The sequence below is a fragment of the Centropristis striata genome, chromosome 24, assembly GCF_030273125.1.
Source record: "Centropristis striata isolate RG_2023a ecotype Rhode Island chromosome 24, C.striata_1.0, whole genome shotgun sequence".
NCBI classification, from domain to species: domain Eukaryota; kingdom Metazoa; phylum Chordata; class Actinopteri; order Perciformes; family Serranidae; genus Centropristis; species Centropristis striata.
In genome coordinates, this window is record NC_081540.1 from 21,295,672 (window position 1) to 21,313,569 (window position 17,898).

General features: G+C 35.1%; 1 protein-coding gene and 1 long non-coding RNA gene across 2 annotated transcripts in view; both read right to left on the bottom strand.

Moving 5' to 3' along the window:
- Positions 1-1,594: 1,594 nt before the first annotated feature.
- LOC131962836 (sodium/potassium-transporting ATPase subunit alpha-1) overlaps positions 1,595-17,898 on the bottom strand; it is a 50,445-nt gene continuing 34,141 nt past the window's right edge. The window contains exons 11-23 of the mRNA XM_059327926.1: positions 17,357-17,491; positions 16,803-16,995; positions 16,531-16,706; positions 16,168-16,304; positions 15,361-15,511; positions 13,939-14,107; positions 12,292-12,446; positions 10,943-11,066; positions 9,078-9,223; positions 7,584-7,714; positions 6,018-6,119; positions 4,105-4,196; positions 1,595-1,967 (exon numbers count right to left, since the gene is read on the bottom strand). Coding sequence (XP_059183909.1) covers positions 1,939-1,967; positions 4,105-4,196; positions 6,018-6,119; positions 7,584-7,714; positions 9,078-9,223; positions 10,943-11,066; positions 12,292-12,446; positions 13,939-14,107; positions 15,361-15,511; positions 16,168-16,304; positions 16,531-16,706; positions 16,803-16,995; positions 17,357-17,491 — 1,740 coding nt within the window. The 3' untranslated portion in view covers positions 1,595-1,938. The remainder of the gene's footprint in view (positions 1,968-4,104; positions 4,197-6,017; positions 6,120-7,583; positions 7,715-9,077; positions 9,224-10,942; positions 11,067-12,291; positions 12,447-13,938; positions 14,108-15,360; positions 15,512-16,167; positions 16,305-16,530; positions 16,707-16,802; positions 16,996-17,356; positions 17,492-17,898) is intronic.
- On the bottom strand, positions 4,678-5,966 carry LOC131962857 (uncharacterized). The gene is made up of 3 exons (XR_009389969.1): positions 5,869-5,966; positions 5,352-5,433; positions 4,678-5,000 (listed from the first exon to the last, which is right to left on the bottom strand). It is a non-coding gene; the product is annotated as an uncharacterized LOC131962857 (long non-coding RNA).

The window sequence follows — 17,898 nt, forward strand, 5'->3', positions numbered from 1 at the left end:
GAGGAGATTTTTTAGAAGATAAGGTGGAGATCCAGCAGAAAGTAGGAAAGAAGATTTGGGTTAACTGGTGCAAAATGTAAAATTGTTAGTTGTATAATAAACTTCTACACAGACCGTCTCCAGTGAGTTTTTTTCCCAGACATTATGATTATGATTGTCCTCGGTGCACCTCAGTAACTATGATAACTGTGTTTATGTTGAGTTTGCATTTCAAATAGTATTTATTTATGTAGCTTTGGTTGCTTCGTAATAGATTACATGGAATCAAAATTAAGTAATCAAATTTTTGGATATTTTAAAATATTTCTATAACCAAAAATTTAGTGTCTAGATCTACTTTTTAAGCATAATGTTTTTTTTTTAATTTGTACACATTTGATTAAAAAAATTGTAAAATAAATATATTAGTAATTTGTATTCCGTCCTGATTACAGGTTACAGGCAGAAAATGGCAAAAATGTATCCTTTGGTACTAAACTGATCATCTCTCCCTTAAATAGATACATTTCTATATATTAACAGTTATTCAGGATGTTGGCACATTATTTAGAAGGAAATTACTCGCATTTTCAGGCATCAAGCTGCAGAAAACATGTAGATCTTGTCAGATTAACAAAAAAAATGAGTTAATCGCAAAAATATTCAAATATTTAACATTAAAATAAAGAATAAATAGATACAAAATTGTAACCAAGAAGGTCAAACACCACTGGTTTTAATTCTTAAAATTGGTAAAATGGAAAATATCACTTAAATAAACTAAATAATTGTAAAGTAAAAACAATTAAAATTGTTAAAGTAATATATTTTTCCTTTTTTTAAATTTTCCATTAATTATGGCCATCCCTGTTCATTACATGGCTATTTATGCCATAATTACCTTATTGTGAAGTACTTTGTTCTGCATTTCTTGCATTAAAAAGCTATACAAATTAAATATTATATAAACAAATTATTAAAATGGTTTCGCTAACCAGTGTTAAGTGTGGAAAGGTTTTCCTTTGGTGCTACCATTGTTTCTTGATTAAAAATCAAATGAAAATGCAGGTATTTATATAAATAAAATCAGGATAAATCACCCACACTGCAAAAAAAGAAAAGTTGGGTGAACTCAAAATTTCAAGGCAACAAACCGATAAAATTTTAAGTTGGACAATGAAACTAAATATTTATGAATGCTATTATGCTATGAAATGTTAGCAATGCAGTTAGCCGCTAGCTTCAGTTAGCCGCTAGCATCAGTTAGCCGCTAGCGTCAGTTAGCCGCTAGCTTTCGCTAATGACCGAATTTCCCCGCTTTCCCACATTTCACAACAAAGAAATAAGAGTTATCAGAACTATTGTCCCTTGTTGTGAACCCCAACTTAAAGATATAAGTAACAACAACTCACCAACTTGTTTTTGAGCAGACAACTGGCTTCCTTTGTTGTGCTAACTTACATTATTGCCCTAAATATCAATAATTTATATTTCCAAGTTTTACCAACTTGAATCACTGTTTTAGGCCAAAAAATTGGCTTTTTTGCAGTGCAACAGACACAAAAACAGAAGTTAATTCAAGGAGACAAACACAGAATAAATGAGACTGGAAACGTTTGTGGGACCTGACTCGAGCGCATTTTTATTGAACGTTTATAACTGTTAAAAACATGTATAAAATTGGTCCTGTTTCAGAAACAAGGCACGCATAGTCATGTCAATGTTCAGTGTTCATGTCATTATTAGCATTATCATTTATCAACATCATCAGCATCATCAGCACGTTCCATCTCATTATTTGTCGAATAGTAGTATCAAGCATTCCCTAATATAAAAACACGTTCCAATTTTTTTTTCACAGAGGTTAAAATTTTATTCCGAGCAGCAAGACAATATTCATGCAAAGACGGGAGTGGAGGAGAAGATGCGAGCTGACGGGACTGACAGGCTGACGGCTCTTTAATAGTAGGTCTCCCGCTCCACCCAACCTGCACACAAACAAACAAACAAACAAACAAACAAACAAACAGACAAACAAACAGGCGTTAGAGAGAACTTCTTGGGTTGGTTGGATAGATTTTAACTTGATTTTAAAGCATGCAAAGAGACTGGATAAAGACTTTTAACCCTCTGAACCCAACAACCTGTTGGCAGGTGTGAAAGGCATGTTTAAAAAAAAAAAAAAAAATTAAAGAAAAAAAAAGAAAGAAGCTAAAATTGCAGAATTTGTCACAGTTAGAAACTGTAAAAACAGAACTTTTTTTTATTTTTTTATTTAAAATTACTGACATCCTGGAACAATCTGTGTGTAATGAAAATTGATGTCAGGAAAAAAAATGTAATCCAATCTTAAACTAGTGATATATGGACAAAAAAATAATTTAATCCAAGCTTAAACTAGTGATATATGGACAAAAAAATAATTTAATCCAAGCTTAAACTAGTGATATATGGACAAAAAAATAATTTAATCCAAGCTTAAACTAGTGATATATGGACAAAAAAATAATTTAATCCAATCTTAAACTAGTGATATATGGACAAAAAAATAATTTAATCCAAGCTTAAACTAGTGATATATGGACAAAAAAATAATTTAATCCAAGTTTAAACTAGTGATATATGGACAAAAAAATAATTTAATCCAAGTTTAAACTAGTGATATATGGACAAAAAAATAATTTAATCCAAGCTTAAACTAGTGATATATGGACAAAAAAATAATTTAATCCAATCTTAAACTAGTGATATATGGAAAAAAAAAAAATTTAATCCAAGCTTAAACTAGTGATATATGGACAAAAAAATAATTTAATCCAAGCTTAAACTAGTGATATATGGACAAAAAAATTAATTTAATGCAATCTTAAACTAGTGATATATGGACAAAAAAATAATTTAATCCAAGCTTAAACTAGTGATATATGGACAAAAAAATAATTTAATCCAAGCTTAAACTAGTGATATATGGACAAAAAAATAATTTAATCCAAGCTTAAACTAGTGATATATGGACAAAAAAATAATTTAATCCAAGCTTAAACTAGTGATATATGGACAAAAAAATAATTTAATCCAAGCTTAAACTAGTGATATATGGACAAAAAAATTAATTTAATGCAATCTTAAACTAGTGATATATGGACAAAAAAATAATTTAATCCAAGCTTAAACTAGTGATATATGGACAAAAAAATAATTTAATCCAAGCTTAAACTAGTGATATATGGACAAAAAAATAATTTAATCCAAGCTTAAACTAGTGATATATGGACAAAAAAATAATTTAATCCAAGCTTAAACTAGTGATATATGGACAAAAAAATAATTTAATCCAAGCTTAAACTAATGATATATGGACAAAAAAATAATTTAATCCAAGTTTAAACTAATGATATATGGACAAAAAAATAATTTAATCCAAGCTTAAACTAGTGATATATGGACAAAAAAATAATTTAATCCAAGCTTAAACTAGTGATATATGGACAAAAAAATAATTTAATCCAAGCTTAAACTAGTGATATATGGACAAAAAAATAATTTAATCCAAGCTTAAACTAGTGATATATGGACAAAAAAATAATTTAATCCAAGCTTAAACTAGTGATATATGGACAAAAAAAAATGTAATCCAAGCTTAAACTAATGATATATGGACAAAAAATGATGTTGCCAGGAAAAAAAGCGTAAAAAAACAGATGTTTTTCCTTTTTTTTTTTTTTTATTTCTGATATGATATGAATCAACCCAATGAACACATCCAAACTGAAAAATCACTAAATATAAGCTTTTATTTATTTATTTATTGTTATTTGCACTTACAAACATACAATCATAAAGAAAGAACAGTAGAAGAGCAGTTAAAATGTGCAGTTAAACCTATAAATAACTATACTTTACTTAAATTAGTGATTTAATAAAAATGAGTTTGTTTTTTATTATTGGCAGAATGAGAAAACACCCTGAAACTTCTCGGGGTTCAGAGGGTTAAAAGAGAGAGGGATAAGTCTCTTCACCTTAACTTAGCATAAAAATTACCCACAAGGCCGAGGGAGAGGCAGAAAAACAAGAGAGCAGAGGGAGAGAGGTAGGAGATAATAAAAGCACGGGTTGAGGACTCACCTCCTGGGCTGCGTCTGAGGATCAGCTTACGGATTTCATCATAGATAAAGATGAGCAGGGAGTACGGGAAGGCGCAGAACCACCAGTTGGGCCTGGAACACAGAAACACACACAGAGGTGAGAACGTGATCCAGAACCCCGGGCCTGCAGGAGCTCCAGGGGGTCAGGAGGAGGGAGGTGCTTTACTCACTTCAGAGAAAATAATGGCAGTCTTTCAAAATAAGGGCATAGTCTTACAAAATAAGGACCTAGTCTTTCAAAGTAATGACAGTCTTTCAAAATAATGACAGTCTTTCAAAATAAGGACCTAGTCTTTCAAAGTAATGACAGTCTTTCAAAATAATGACAGTCTTTCAAAATAATGACCTAGTCTTTCAAAATAAGGACCTAGTCTTTCAAAGTAATGACAGTCTTTCAAAATAATGACAGTCTTTCAAAATAATGACAGTCTTTCAAAATAATGGCAGTCTTTCAAAATAAGGACAAAGTCTTTCAAAAATAATGACAGTCTTTCAAAATAATGGCAGTCTTTCAAAATAAGGACCTAGTCTTTCAAAATAAGGACCTAGTCTTTCAAAATAATGACCTAGTCTTTCAAAATAAGGACCTAGTCTTTCAAAATAATGTCAGTCTTTCAAAATAATGCCATGGTTTTTCAAAATAATGGCATAGTCTTACAAAATAATGACCCAGTCTTTCAAAATAAGGACCTAGTCTTTCAAAATAATGACCTAGTCTTTCAAAATAATGACCTAGTCTTTCAAAATAATGTCAGTCTTTCAAAATAATGGCATGGTTTTTCAAAATAATGCAGAGTCTCTCAAAATAATGACCTAGTCTTTCAAAATAAGGACCTAGTCTTTCAAAATAATGACCTAGTCTTTCAAAATAATGACCTAGTCTTTCAAAATAATGTCAGTCATTCAAAATAATGGCATGGTTTTTCAAAAGAATGGCATAGTCTTACAAAATAATGACCCAGTCTTTCAAAATAAGGACCTAGTCTTTCAAAATAAGGACCTAGTCTTTCAAAATAATGACCTAGTCTTTCAAAATAAAGACCTAGTCTTTCAAAATAATGTCAGTCTTTCAAAATAATGGCACAGTCTTTCAAAATAAGGACCTAGTCTTTCAAAATAAGGACCTAGTCTTTCAAAATAAGGACCTAGTCTTTCAAAATAAGGACCTAGTCTTTCAAAATAATGTCAGTCTTTCAAAATAATGGCACAGTCTTTCAAAATAAGGACCTTGTCTTTCAAAATAAAGACCTAGTCTTTCAAAATAATGTCAGTCTTTCAAAATAATGGCACAGTCTTTCAAAATAAGGACCTAGTCTTTCAAAATAAGGACCTAGTCTTTCAAAATAAAGACCTAGTCTTTCAAAATAATGACAAAGTCTTTCAAAATAATGGCAGTCTTTCAAAATAAGGACCTAGTCTTTCAAAATAAGGACCTAGTCTTTTAAAATAATGACCTAGTCTTTCAAAATAATGACAAAGTCTTTCAAAATAAGGACAAGTCTTTCAAAATAATGTCAGTCCTTCAAAATAATGGCACACTCTTTCAAAATAAGGACCTAGTCTTTCAAAATAAGGACCTAGTCTTTCAAAATAAGGACCTAGTCTTTCAAAATAAAGACCTAGTCTTTCAAAATAAAGACCTAGTCTTTCAAAATAATGGCATGGTTTTTCAAAATAATGCAGAGTCTTTCAAAATAATGACCTAGTCTTTCAAAATAAGGACGTAGTCTTTCAAAATAAGGACCTAGTCTTTCAAAATAAGGACCTAGTCTTTCAAAGTAATGGGCATAGTGTTTCCATGTGGTCAGGTGGAGTGAGCGTGTTGACAGAATCCACTGTGTGTGTGTGTGGCGTACTGCTGGATCGGGACGGGACGTTTGGTGCTTTACTCACTTGAGAGGGTACATTCTGAGGGCCACGTCCATGCCGGGGCAGTAAGACAGGAAGGCAGCCAGGGCGGTCTCCTCGAACAGGCCAAAGATCAGGATCTTGTTCCTAAAACACACAACAACAAACACTCAGTGTTGGAACAATCTAACCTGAGAACCAGACAAACCGTTTGTATGGAAACCAGCCAGTAAAGTATTAAAATTTAGACTTGTGATGAAAACAAAAAAGATCTTGTGAGTCAAAATAATGAGAAACTCTGAAATACTAAGTCATTATTTTCAATGTAATGACCTAGTATTTCAAAATAATGGCAGGTTTTCAAAGTAATGGCATATACTAACAAAAAAATGGCACAGTCTTTCAAAATAACGTCAGTCTTTCAAAATAACAACTTAGTATTTCTAAATAACAACATAGTCTTTCAAAATAATGACATAATCTCTCAAAAATAATGGCACAGTCCTTCAAAATAATGACCTAGTCTTTCAAAATAAGGACCTAGTCTTTCAAAGTAATGGCATAGTCTTTCAAAATAAGGACCTAGTCTTTCAAAATAATGGCCTAGTCTTTCAAAATAAGGACCTAGTCTTTCAAAATAAGGACCTAGTCTTTCAAAATAATGGGCATAGTCTTTCAAAATAATGACCAAGTCTTTCAAAATAAGGACCTAGTCTTTCAAAATAAGGACCTAGTCTTTCAAAATAAGGACCTAGTCTTTCAAAGTAATGGCATAGTCTTTCAGAGTAATGGCATAGTCTTTCAAAATAAGGACCTAGTCTTTCAAAATAAGGACCTAGTCTTTCAAAATGGTATAAAAAAATAATGGCATAGTCTTTCAAAATAAGGGAACAGTCTTTCAAAAACAATGGCATAGTCTTTCAAAAATAATGGCATAGTTTTCCAAAATAATGACTTAGGATTTCAAAAATAATGGCACAATATTTATAAAATAACAGTCTTTACAAAATAATTGCTTAGTACTTCAGAATAATGTATTTCAAAATAATTAGTTGGTAACTTGAAAAAAGTTAGTGAATGAAATAATGAGTTATTAAAAGCAATGAGCTATAAATTAAGGAATGACTTAATATCTTTAAATAATCTAAAATAATCATCAGAGTTATGACTCATGACCAGCATAACAGAGACACAAAGTTTTATTATTTCGAGACACTAACTCATTTCATGAAAGTTTAACAGGATCTTTCTTTATCACATTGACAGAAATCTGCTTCCATCAATTCAAGTGACTTAAAACAGCGAGGATTTTAAAAACTTCATCATCTTGGTGCCAGGATTTCAGAAAATATTGACACTGAGCCAGAGCAGTGACGCAAAGCGCCGTCCTTGAAATGCCTTTTAAATACATTTCATATGGTTTAGAGGCATAAATAAACACGGAGGTTATCCAGAGTTCTCCCTGGGAAAAAAACAACAGCTAGTACAATACAGAAAAGGAGGCATGACATTCAAGATGGCAGCTGTTTCTGGAGCAGAGAAGACTTTGTGTATCTTCTGATGAAACACCCAAAACTCAAAGTTGGAGGAGGATTATGTGTTTGTTCTTACTTCATTCCCTGTTGGAAAACAGAGTTCCTCCTGGTCTTACAGATGATCAGATCGGCCCACTGGACGATGACGATGCTGGCGAAGAAAGCTGTGTGGCAGGTGAACTCAACGATCTTCCTCTGCTCATAAGTCTGCAGGAAACACACGTCAAAACAGGAAAAAACAGGTGGTGAAACACACATTCTACCCTTATGGGCTGTGCCAAGGTTAGAACAGTTTTGGATTTTTTTATAAGTCTTAGTTTTAATTTCACAGTGAATTTTTGTTTTCAAATTCAGTTTGTTTTAGTTAGTTTTTGTGTAAGTTTCTAGTTTTTTTGTAATGGGTTATGTGTTGGGTGTGAGATTCAAAGAGGTCATAATACATTTTGCCTTTATTTCCTTTGGTTTATCCATCTAATCCCCAAAGAGATTAATAACTCTTAAGTAGGTTTGTCAAAAAATATCGATACCCAAAAAAGTAACGATACTAAAACGTTGTATCCGGACACGATACTCATTTTAGTAAGTATCAAGTATCTGAAGCTTGTTATCATAGTTGCAGTTTCTTTTCGCACAACTGTTTTTATTATAAATATTTAACCCGTGGTTCTGTTCATTTTTACATGTTACATTTTTCTTGTTGATAAAAATATTTCTGTTACATTTTGGGGTCTTTGTTTTTATCCTTGTGGTATCGAAAATGGTATCGAGTATCGAATATTTTATCGGTATCGAGTTGAAAATTGTAGTATCGTGACAACCCTACTCTTAAGGCCTGACGCCGACGAGCTCTTGTCCGGCGATTCTGTCGCCTCTTGGCACAGTCGGGTGAAAAAAAAACAGTGAAACACGTCGCCACGACGACTGCCGACTACACGGCAGCCTGTACGTTCTGCGCTTGTGCGAGATGCAATAAGTCTCCCTAACAACGGGCGGCGCTAGTCTCTCGACTGTAATCCAAAACATGAAAACAGGAAATGACGTAACGGAGAAACCATAGAAGTAACCATGGAGATTAAAAACAAAGCGCACACAGCATTAAGCTTGGTATTAGTTTTGAGAAGATGTATTGGACGTTTTGGAAAACAAAGCTTCGCTGCAAAATGGTCGCTCCGGCTGAGCGGCTGTATTTCTAAAAACGATGCAAAAAATGGCGCAAAATGCAGTTGTTGTAGTTGTGAATTTTTGGTTTGTGTGTAGACATCCCAGTCTCAATAAAAATATTTACCATGTGTTCCTGCATGTTCACAAACAGAATCCTCTTTCTAATAGGAACACTGGATTATGTATGAAAAAAGTTGACAAAGACGAAAATTTAGGACATTTTCACTATAATCTTAGTTTTAATTAATTTTGTAACCACACAACACAGTTTCAGTGAGTTATCGGTTTTTTAAAAACAGTTTTTATTTTTATTTCAGCTCATGAAAATGTTTTTTCAACTCTAGTTTCCGTTATTTCGTTATTTTCGTTAACTATAATACCCTTGTTCTGTGCAATAATTGTTACTGACCCACTGCTGTCCGTAGCTGTCCTCCAGGTCATTAACATATTTATTATCCCAGTTGACTCTGATGCCCAGCAGCCTGGAGGGCAGGAAGCCGTTTTCAGCCAAAATCACAAAGTAGGTGAAGAAACCTGCCAGCGCCTGGATCATACCTGCAGGGGAGACATGTGATTGGATCAATAAGTCATTTTTATTAATGGCAGTTTTAGACCAAATGAAGGATTACTGTTAATTAGCCCATTGAGAAATTAAACCAAGAATCAATTCATGACAAAGCAAACAAATTGGCGCTGTGGTCTTCTGGGATGAATGAGAAAGTGAGCGATTAGTCAGTCTTTTGGAGAATGCCGAACACTAAAAACCGTGGGTTTAAAAAATAAATGAGGTTTGGTTGTCTTCGGAGGAATTAAAAGCTCAATCAAAGTGAAAATTATTAAATGTTATGAAATGAATGAGTCATGGCAATTAAAGCTAATTTGCTTGTTTTAAATGTTTGACAAGATGCAAAAATGCAAAACAGGAGAATTCAGGCCTTTATATACTGTTTGATGCAGAAAAGAAAAGCTTATATTTATTTTGAATCAAAAGTACTCAACAAAAAGTATATAATCAAGGATGTGAGTTTGTGGAAGTTAAAACATTTATACAATAAAAGGTTTTAATGTCATCTGTTGTATAGCCAAAGCTCCGTTTCACATTTGTTTTGGCAACATTTTGCCTAAAATTTGCTTGACAATAAAATAGAAACAATGTGAGAGATTAAGACTCTAAAAAAATATTTTAAAAGAATTTAAAACGGAAACATATGCTACTTTTCCACAAGAATAGATATAGTGCTCAAAACGTATGTTACCCTGCTTCTTCAAGACTAGCATTATTTTGAAAGACTGTGCCATTATTTTGAAAGACTAAGTCAACATTTTGAAAGACTGCCATTATTTTGAAATACTAAGTTAATATTTTGAAAGACTGTACCATTATTTTGAAAGACTGCCATTGTTTTGAAATACTAAGTCAACATTTTGAAAGACTGTACCATTATTTTGAAAGACTGACATTATTTTGAAATACTAAGTCAATATTTTGAAAGACTGACATTATTTTGAAATACTAAGTAATTATTTTGAAAGACTGTGCCATTATTTTGAAATAAGTGAATTTGAATTCCCCTTTGGTAAACTGTTATGCATTGTAAAAGTTCAGGGCTTTTATTGTGAAAGGTAAGAACAGACGGAGTGGATCTTGTATGATAAATGAATAGGTTATTCTTTTCCTATTATGGCAAAGGTATGAGCTGAAAAATTGGAAAATGTAAAAAATAAATGTAAAAAATAAAAAAAAAATTGAAAAAAAAAAAAATCAGGAAAAAATTCTTTATCAGAAAAATTAAAACAATTATAAAATAAATAAAAAAAGAAAAATATATTGACATGTAAATTACCCCACAAAGTAATAAAACACCACTGGTGTGTAAATGTTTTTAGTTAATTTAAACCTTGAAAAATATATTTTAATCTGAAAGAACAGACTTATTAGGACACGAGTCCTTTGTGAAGTAATACTGTGTGATAGACAAAAACAAAAAAGAGCAAAATTGGTCTTATATGGTCGTACAGAAAGTTCAGGAGGGTCAAACCTATTCCTGGCTTCATTACCGAAGAGGGACAAATCTGAAGCCAGAGGCCTCCTCTGTCATCACTCACACAGGCTCCAGTTCTCTATCAGGATGGGCCTATTTCTGGTGCATGCCACTCTTCTGCTTATCTTGGACCACCCAGATACTGAGCTGCCTTCCCAGAAAACTAAATATCTACCAAGGAGCTCTCCTTTGTTTGATTTTCTCATCGCAGCAGCACAAAGTGTGTGTTTACCGATCTGTCCGTAGGCTATGCTGATGAGCCTCTCGTTCACCAGTTTGTCTGTTTTGGGGTTTCTGGGCTGTCTCTTCATGATGTCACTTTCAGCTGCTTCGTAAGCCAGGGAGATGGCAGGGACCTGGGAGACAGGACGTCAGAAAATATTTCATGAGAAAAACAGGATGGAAATGCATTTGGTGAATAAGTTTTGATGTAGCAAAGTGCTGTGTCTGCTGTCGGCATCTTTCATAATATATTCATTTGTCTTTGTCTCCAACAGCATGAAACATGATCAATACTAGCTGACATTAAAGAACTGTCAATTTTCCCAAATGAACCAAATTCCTAATGAGTTTTCTCCAAAGCCAACTTCTAATAACGCTTTGTTTTGGTAATATTTTGCCTAAAATTTTCTTGACAATTAAATAGAAACAATGCGAGAGATTTAGAGAATTTAAAAACTTCTCCACAATAATAGATATACTGCTCAAAACGTATGTTACCATGCTTCTTCAAGACTGTGGCATTATTTTGAAAGACTGACATTATTTTGAAATACCAAGTCAATATTTTGAAAGACTGTGCCATTATTTTTGAAAGACTGCCATTATTTTGAAAGACTGCCATTATTTTTTAAATACTAAGTCATTATTTTTGAAAGAGTGCCATTATTTTGAAAGACTGCCATTATTTTAAAATACTAAGTCAATATTTTGAAAGACTGCCATTATTTTGAAATACTATGTCATTATTTTGAGAGACTGTGCCATTATTTTGAAACAGTAGGTCATTATTTTGAAATACTAAGTCATTATTTTTTTGAAAGACTGACATTATTTTTGAAAGACTGACATTATTTTGAAATTAATGAATGGTTAAGGTGGACATTTAGTCTCTAAGACATAAGCCCCACCCCCTCCTCCACAGCAGCAGAGGTTTGCAGTAGCAATAACTACATGCTTAAAAAGTAATTAATCTGATCTGTGTGAACGGTGCACAGATTGATTTTGAGAGTGCAATTTAAGTTTGGAACTATCTTAAGTAAAAGAGAAATAATTCAAAATGTATTCACAAAACTAATTCAAACTTTTACAAACCCATTAATTTTTATAGTCTATGCAATGCACTCATTTCCGTTCAAAGGATTAATAAGATGACATATCTTTTTATTCTTAATGGTGGATATAGCCTGTGATGGGTTTGGTGCAGTGTTGGAAGTTTGGATAAGTTTGGATAAATCGCGCTGACGATATCTCACTGTGGACATTGTCACATACCCTAGTTCTACATCTTGATTTAGGGTATTATTTACTTGCACCACATTAAAGAACACAGCTTTTAGCGGGTAATTTGTCCATCTTTACCATGTCAGTTCCCAGGTCGATACAGAGGATGGTGACGGTTCCCAGGGGCAACGGGATGTTGGCGATGATGAAGAGCAGGAAGGGGGTGATCTCAGGGATGTTGCTGGTCAGAGTGTAGGCAATGGACTTCTTCAAGTTGTCAAAGATCAGACGGCCTGAAAAGAACACGACAATAAAAATCCAGTGGAATTCTCATTATTTATTAGCTTAATTTTAAGTCCTAAGTACCGTATTTCCTCAAATAGTATCCGGGGCTTCTATTAATAAAAATTCAGTTTGGGACCCGGCTAATAATAGGGGCAGGCTATTATTTGAAGGAGGCTTTTATTAAAAAAAGAAACTCAGAGCAGCTCTGACCGGCACTTTTTCGAGTGTTTTACACAGCGCATTGTAGCCAGTTACCAGGATGTCGGCCATATTGGAAGTACTGGGATGTAAACAAACAATGAACAGCACGCTGAATGTTCATTTTAAGCAGGATTTAAAATGTCTAAACTACTAAAAAGCCCAGAAGAACGTGCGAAAACGACTCGACTTTACAGAGAATGACTAGGACAGCGGGAGAAACAACCATATTTACCTACAGTACTAACTCGTGGGGACAAACTTCAAAACACAGGTGTTGTGTTGAAATCTGTTACCCGTCAAATGATGTTTCCTGAATGGTGTTCTCCGTAGCATCACCTCTGGTTGGAGTTAGGGTTTAAGTTTAAGGTTAGGCCTTGTAGAGAGAACTGTTTGGGGTTAACGTAAACTTGGGCTCATGTTAACCCTTTATTGGGCGAAGAACCGTATTTGGTAACTTAATATTTCGAGAAAAAAAGTTGCAAATTTACTAGATTAAAGTGGCAAATCTACAAAAAAAAAAAAAAAAGTCGTAGATTTAAGAGATTTAAAGTGGCAAATCTGTGCGGAAAAAGTTGATTTACGAAAAAAAGTGGGGAATAAAAGCAACTTTTTTCTTGTAGATTCACCACTTTAAATCTCATTAATTTGCGCATTTTTTTCTCCTAGGTTTGCCACTTTAATCTCGTAAACTTTTTCTGAAAATATTACCCCCCTCCCCCGGGTCCGTATGTTTTTTTTTACACATTCTGGCTGTAATCCAAGAATCATTGTAAACAGTTTTTTAAATTTTAAAATCTTTGGGTCAGAAAACGCTACAAATTCAGAGCTAAAAGGACTCCAGAACATGACCCTGGGGTACTCCAGGTGCGGCTGTGAGTTGTGTTTCCATGGTAACTGCGGCAAATGCAATCAGGGTTCCTCAGTAAAGTTCGTACAAGGTACAAACTATATTTTAATCTTTCGGTCAGAAAACGCAACAAATTCAAAGCTAAAAGGACTCCAGAATGTGACCCTGGGGCCTTATAGAGAGAACTTTTTGGGGTTAAGGTAAACTTGGGGTCACGTTAAGCAACTTAAAGGAGGAGTGGTTGGGGTCAGGGGTCAGGTTGGTGCAGGTTAAGGTAAGGGGCACACATATCAACAGACTTTGGCATAACACCGGTAAGACACCCGGCTTATAAAAGAGGCCGGCTTTTATTTACTAAAAATTGTTTTTACACCCGGTTACTAAATGAGGCCGGTCATTAATAGGGGCCCGGCTTAAAATTGAGGAAATACAGTATTCGGTTAAGTCCAAACCTTCTTCCACTCCAGTAACAATGGAGGCAAAGTTGTCGTCCAGCAGGATCATGTCAGCGGCCTGCTTTGAGACGTCAGAGCCAGCGATACCCATGGCAACGCCAATGTCGGCCTTCTTCAGAGCGGGAGAGTCGTTCACACCGTCACCTGTCACAGCCACAATGGCTCCCTGCAGACAGAGGCAAGAAGTGGTAGTGTTTGTGAGATTATACTCAGAAAGACAGAAAGGGAAAAAGACTATTTCTTTGTTAAGAGGAGCAGAAGAATGTTGCACAAAAAACGATGACTTCGGCTGAGAGAAGTCAAATTGATTTGTGTGTATAAAAAGAATATTTAGCTGAGGTAACAGGTGTCATTTCCACTTCAGAGAGAAGTCAATATTCTTGCTGTCGAGTGATATTGCCTTCGTTTTTTTTCATGCACTGCGTCACACAGAATAATTTGCTCGTTATGTGAAAGAACTGCTTCAGTTGTGCTTCTTCTGACAGAACAGACAAACAGAGGTCGAATCAGTGGAGAAACAGCTAAAGATGGGCTTTTCCTTGAACGAAAGAAAGGTTTGAGGACTTATTGTGGTACTATTAATGATAGGGATTATTATTAAGGACAAAAATGTCCCAATAAAACCCTTTATTTGATCCCAATTCATACATTATATTATATCAGGCTTTCAATCTAGAGCCCTGGCTTCCAAATTGTAGATTTTACAATTTTACACCAGATAAACCATTGTCTCAGGTTTATTCTATAAGGTAAATATATAGTAGGATTATTGCTGCTGTATTATGGGGCAATGCAGTGTTTATGCATTGACATATCCCGTGAAATATCCAGTGAAAAAGAATCCCCCCTAGCATTTGGTATATAGAACAATCTTTGTGAAATTTTCATTAAAAAAACAAACTGGAATTAAAAGGGTTGAAATTCTGAAATATTTGTTAATTTTTGACAAATTTGAAATATAACCTAAATAAATAATGCTGCACTGCACATAGCTCTGACAAGACTATGTGAGCAACCGGTCGACATAGTAAAACCTTTTATCTTTCAGAAAACTATATTTAGAAGAAGAACATTCTAATAAGATCAGGGGATCTATATAAATGTTATTGTTAATAAACAAATCCACCAAACAGAGTTCGCGCTGCCTGCTGATGCACTCGTTAATATTCATACAAGGTCACAGCTTGACAGATGTTATGCCTGATTATTCTGCCAACTTAGTCATCAGACCAAAGCAATAATCATAAATAAGCATTCGGGGATAAGGATATCAAATATTCACTCATGAATTTACATAATAAAGGCGTGGGCACATGCTGTGTTTGTACTCCTGTTTTACAGTTTGGCAAACGATGCGGAGGCTTATCAGAGCAGGGAAAATCTCACACACCAACACCCCCTCATTTGTTGAGTTTGTACCTGTCTCTGGCAGCCCTCCACGATGATCAGTTTCTGCTGCGGAGAGGTTCTGGCGAAAACGATCTCAGTGTGGTACTTCAGGATGTCGTCAAGCTGGTCCGCGGACAGATCTTTCAGGTCTCCGCCGTGTACGACGCAAGCCTTTGCATCTCTGGAGGGAAAACAAAGCTGTTATGTTACGTAACGTACTACAATGAGGTTTGAACAGTTTCATAGTGACACCTCCATATGAACTACATAAAAGAGACAAACCGCTAAAATTATGGTTCTAATGGAAACACTATCACATTTGTCCAAAATTAACAAGTTATATTTAGTGGCTTTAAACTTTAAATATTTAAATCTTTGGGTCAGAAAACGCAACAAATTAAGAGCTAAAGGGACTCCAGAACATGACCCTGGGGTACTCCAGGTGCGGCTGTGAGTTGTGTCTCCATGGTAACTGCAGCAAATGCACTCAGGGCTCCTCAGTAAAGTTCGTACAAGGTACGAACTATATTTAAATCTTTGGGTCGGAAAACGCAACAAATTCAGAGCTAAAAGGACTCCAGAACATGACCCTGGGGTACTCCAGGTGGGGCTGTGAGTTGCGTCTCCATGGTAACTGCAGCAAATGCACTCAGGGTTCCTCAGAAAAGTTCGTACAAGGTACGAACTATATTTAAATCTTTGGGTCGGAAAATGCAACAAATTCAGAGCTAAAAGGACTCCAGAACATGACCCTGGGGTACTCCAGGTGCGGCTGTGAGTTGTGTTTCCATGGTAACTGCAGCAAATGCACTCAGGGTTCCTAGGTATAGTCCATACCTTGGGTTGACCTCGTTGATTGGGATATTCAGACGTGCAGCGATGTCCTCAACAGTCTCGTTGCCCTCGGAGATGATACCCACACCCTTAGCGATGGCCTTAGCTGTGATTGGATGATCACCTGTTACCATGATGACCTAGGATAAAAGGAAAACTTTCATCAAGCAGAGGATGATACTCAACCTTTTCTATTATATTGTCACTTACGCAAGCGTTATGATGATTTGTTATTAATTAGGCCACTTGGGGGGCATACGACTGTACATATTGCGTATACATATTTAACATTCCATGTGAGTAGGCTGACTGAAATAGCTTTATGTTAATTATGTGAGTGATTTTCCTTTCTAATAGCGGCTTTACCTTGATTCCGGCGCTCCTGCATTTGCCCACGGCGTCGGGCACAGCAGCACGAGGAGGGTCGATCATGGACATGAGGCCGATGAAGCACAGGTTCTCAGTGGGGAAGTTCACCTCCTCAGTGTCAAAAGCAAAGTCTTCAGGGAACTGGTCATCGGGCAAGTTGTAATGGCAGAAACCTGGAAGGAACGCGAGACAAGAAGCAGTTTAGGATGAGATATAAAAGGCCAAAAAGGTTTGATTTTTGCTCTATTAATCAATTCATTCATTCTTACCCAGTACTCTCTCTCCCAGACCTCCCAGTTCCAGGTAGGCGTTCTGGAAAGCGTCTTTCATCTCGTCGTCCAGAGGCTGCTCTTTGCCCTGCATCATGATTGTGCCGCAGCGGTCCAAAATCCTTTCAGGAGCACCTTTCATCACCAGCAGATGCTTGGACTCGTCAGGTGTGCCATTTTTGTGAATGGAAAGCTATAAGAAAACAAGTCAGTTTTAGTATTCAGGTTTAGTTCTGTCTTGTATGAAAGAGGTCAGATAAAAGATAAAGAAATGACAAGCAAGCCTCAAACTATTTTTAGGGATTTCTTGAAATATTTATTCTAAGGCTGAGGTTCTTCCAGAGGTATTCTACTAAGATCTTTTTCACATTGCTGTAAAATTAAAGACATAATCTGAAATGTATTATTCAAAAGCCAAAGACATTTCCAAACGATTAAAACATGTATAATTCTGTACTAGCATCTGAAAACAGCATAACAAACAAATGGTTTCCATATACTAACAATTTCAGAAAGTGGCATTAAGCTGCATGCAAGCTCCTTTAATTTCATACCTGGTACTTGTTAGTGGAGTTAAACGGGATCTCAGAAATTTTGGGACTTTTCTCTCTCATTTCCGCGACTGATCCGCAGCACAGCTCAATGCATTTCAGCAGGGCCGACTCAGAGGCGTCACCAGCCACATCTCTCTGGTGGAGGAAGAAGGAGAGAGGAGAACTTTAAACACAGGCACTAAGTTCACAGTAGCTCACTTTTAAGCAAGTTTCTTAAAATATTGGTCATTATACTTTGGCCCTCCTTTTTCCTATGGTAAACAAACAGTTGATAATTACACAAATTACTTTAATTCCTCAATATAGAGTCACCATGAAAAATAAAAGCATGTCCAAAATACAGGTCAAAACTGTTTTTTGTGCAATCAGTCCGCAACAAATCTCAACTATCAATTTAAAATCAAGTGTTCTTGATAAAGGATATTACAAAATATAATATCTTGGGGAAATGTGTCACAGAAGTACAATGTGTTTGTCTCAAAGAGAGTACTGATCATTCATGAGCGGTAGGGCTGTAACTAACCATTATTTTCATTATCGAT